This window comes from Lycium barbarum, chromosome 2, assembly GCF_019175385.1.
Source record: "Lycium barbarum isolate Lr01 chromosome 2, ASM1917538v2, whole genome shotgun sequence".
Taxonomy (NCBI): Eukaryota; Viridiplantae; Streptophyta; class Magnoliopsida; order Solanales; family Solanaceae; genus Lycium; species Lycium barbarum.
Window position 1 is genome coordinate 103,285,905 of NC_083338.1, and position 3,363 is coordinate 103,289,267.

The 3,363-nt window shown below is 37.2% G+C and overlaps 1 protein-coding gene across 1 annotated transcript; it reads left to right on the forward strand.

The window, feature by feature from the left end:
* Positions 1–1,236: 1,236 nt before the first annotated feature.
* On the forward strand, positions 1,237–2,806 carry LOC132628716 (uncharacterized). Its single transcript, XM_060344480.1, has 2 exons — positions 1,237–1,675; positions 1,776–2,806. Exons 1-2 carry the CDS (start codon positions 1,237–1,239, stop codon positions 2,804–2,806), a joined length of 1,470 nt encoding a protein of 489 aa, XP_060200463.1.
* Positions 2,807–3,363: the final 557 nt, after the last annotated feature.

Here is a 3,363-nt window from a genome sequence, read left to right on the forward strand (position 1 = left end):
TTGGTGTTTTGTGGCTTGTATTACCAACAGCACCTGCAGCTTCTGTGAGCTCTGCATTTTGCTATCAATACCAATACAAACCAACACTAGCTGCATTTTTGATGAACCTGCATATCTGCAAATTAAAAAACCAGTAAAACCAGTCACACTGCTAATCTGCAGACTACAGTTGTTTATTTTTGTGCCGACTCTGTACTCTATATCATTTCCTGAATCTGTGTAAATTCTTGCAAAGTTTTTTCCTTCAATCAATACTTCACCTGCAAAGAAGAAAACCAGCTTAAAAATAACAGCTACCCTCCTACTCTCCTCCCAAAGAATTTGAGTATGGAGATAGCAATGGATCACTGCATTCCACTGTATCTTTTCATCATAAGCTGCTGCAAATAGCAGCAACTCATTTAGCCAGATTAAGTAGCATAGTGCAGTATCCAAATGTTTCAATCCTCTGAATTTCCAATCTGCATGATTTCCAATTAAGACCAATTTAAGGTTTAATTTTTTGCTTATCTGTTTCAGTTTTTTTTACTGTAATTTTATAAACTGCTAAACTCAAGATTTTGTGTGGTCGATAGGAACTTGTAAGTATCATTACTTTTATATAAGAAGTTGCTTATTTGAGCTGGACTTTGTGAAGTTAACTAGTGGACTGGTAGGCTAAAATGCTGCTATATTAGAGTTGCAACAAGAATAATAAGTTCATTTAGCTATTTACTGTTTCTTTTTTTAAGGCTTGAGTGTTACTATAACAAAATGGTTAGCTATAATGGTTATGTCAGTGTGAGCTTGCTTATATTGTGCTAGTAAATAACCCGAATAAAGGAGGAGGGTGGTGGTAGCCAACCCGCGTAAAACTTGCGAGATTAAATGGTATCACTTTATCAAAAAGTGGCATTTCCAGTGAGTAAAAAGAAATACTCTTCCACATAAAAAACCCAGATTTTGTACTTCTGTGGAGAAAGATTGTGAACAAGGAACACCTAGTTAGGAAGTTTAATTTATACTACAGAACTGGACCTTTTTAGATTTGTACCACCCCAATTTCCTTGACTTGATTTAAGTGCATCTATGTTCAAAGCTTTGCTTTACCTAAATCCTGACTTCACTGAACATGTCTAGAATTTTATCTTTATTTTTTATTACTTGTTGCTAAAGGGATCTGGTGATCTTGACTTCAGTTTCTAAGTTTAGCATGAATCTTAATTTTGGTGATTTGCTTGTGATATGTAGGATTAAATGGATAATGGAGATAAAAGTTTGATGAGTCACCTAAGATGGATAGAAGAGTATGTTGATGGAGTGAATTATTTTCTTGATAAGGTATTTGAACGAGCTTCTCAAGGAAATGAGATATTATGTCCTTGCAAGAAGTGCATGAATCGCTATTGGCATTACAGAAATGTGGTGGAGGATCACTTGGTTGTTCATGGTTTTGTTGATAATTATACCAAATGGGTTTTTCATGGAGAAGGGGTTTCATCGAGAAATACACCGCATCCAATAAATGACGATGAAGGTTCTAACTTGCGTGATGACATTGATGGACTACTTCATGATACATTTAGAAATGTAGAGGGTGAGTCAGGGCATGAAGAAGTAGTGCGACACGGTTTATCTGCAGATGCAAAGAAATTTTTTAAATTATTGGAGGAAGGGAAACAAGAGTTATATCCAGGTTGTGAAAATTTTAATAAATTGAGTTTCACCATTCGGTTGTACTTATTTAAATCATTACATGGTTTGAGTAATGTAGCATTATGGTTTGAGTAATGTAGCATTCTCAGACTTGTTAGATTTGATAAGAGAGGCATTTCCCTTTGCTCAGATACCAGAGTCTTTCAATAAGGCTAGACAAGTGATTAAAGATTTGGGTCTTCATTACGAAAAAATACATGCATGCCCTAACGACTGCATGTTATTTTGGAAGGACACCGAGAAAGCAGATAACTGCTCTGTCTGTGGAACTTCTAGATGGAAGAGTGTTGGTGATGCCTCGACTAATTCACGCTCTAAAATTCCTGCGAAGGTTTTAAGGTACTTCCCCTTAAAGCCTAGGCTGCAGAGGATATTCATGTGTTCTGAAACAGCTGTTGCAATGAGATGGCACGCTAATGAACGACCCAATGATGGAAATTTAAGGCATCCTGCTGATGGGGAAGCATGGAAGGATTTTGATCGTTTGTACCCAGACTTCTCTCGAGATCCTCGTAATGTTAGATTGGGTCTGTCAAGTGATGGTTTCAACCCATTTAGAACCATGAGTATTTCTCATAGCTCGTGGACTGTTATGTTGATGAACTATAATTTATCACCATGGATTTGCATGAAGCCGGAGTATATTATGTTGTCAATGATCATTCCAGGTCCATCATCTCCAGGAAATGATATAGATGTGTATCTACAACCACTAATTGCAGAATTGAAGGAACTATGGGAACCTGGGATAGAAACATATGATGCTGAAACCGACCAAACATTCCGAATGCGTGCAGCCTTATTGTGGACAGTTAGTGATTTTCCAGCATTAGCAATGCTTTCAGGATGGAGCACCAAGGGAAAATTGGCATGCCCCACTTGTAATTATGACACATGCTCCCAATATCTCAAACATAGTCGTAAGATGTGTTACTTGGGTCATCGTAGATTTTTTCCTTCTGATCATCCATTGCGAAAAGATAAGAAGTCGTTTGATGGTAAGGAGGAGCATAGACCAGCACCTACACCTTTGTCGGGTATAGAAGTGCTTGAAGAGCTGCATGAATTCAACAATGTGTTTGGAAAGGGCAAAAAAAAGGCCTCGAGATAATAAGGGTCCGTGGAAAAAAAGATCTATTTTTTTTTTAATTGCCATATTGGGCACATAACAAATTGAGGCACAATCGTGATATGATGCACATAGAAAAGAATATATGTGACAGTTTGCTTGGGACTTTACTGGAGATAGATGGAAAGTCAAAGGATCATGTAAATTCTCGCTATGACTTACAAGAAATGGGGATACGAAAGGAGCTACAACCAATAGAAGATAATGATGGAAATGTAAGTTTGGCTCAAGCTTGTTTCTCCATGAAGCCCGAACAGAAAAAGTTGTTTTGCACCGTCTTGAAAAATGCCAAATTACCAAAAGGGTGTGCTTCTAATATATCACATTGTGTGCAAGTGAAGGAGATGAAAATATCAGGGTACAAGAGTCATGATGCTCATTTTATAATGCATTACCTGCTCCAGGTTGCCGTTAGAAAAGTGCTGCCCAAGATTGTTTCATTAACCTTGATTAGATTGGGAAATTTCTTTAGAGCTATAAGTAGTAAGGTTATAAGTAGAAGAGATCTTGAGAAATTGGATTCTGAAATTGTTGAAATA

Excerpts from the sequence above, each read along its gene's own strand:
- LOC132628716 (XM_060344480.1), top strand. The coding sequence starts at position 1,237 with ATGGATAATGGAGATAAAAGTTTGATGAGTCACCTAAGATGGATAGAA. Across the intron at positions 1,676-1,775 it reads GAAACAAGAGTTATATCCAG|CATTCTCAGACTTGTTAGAT; the intron begins GTTGTGAAAATT and ends TGAGTAATGTAG.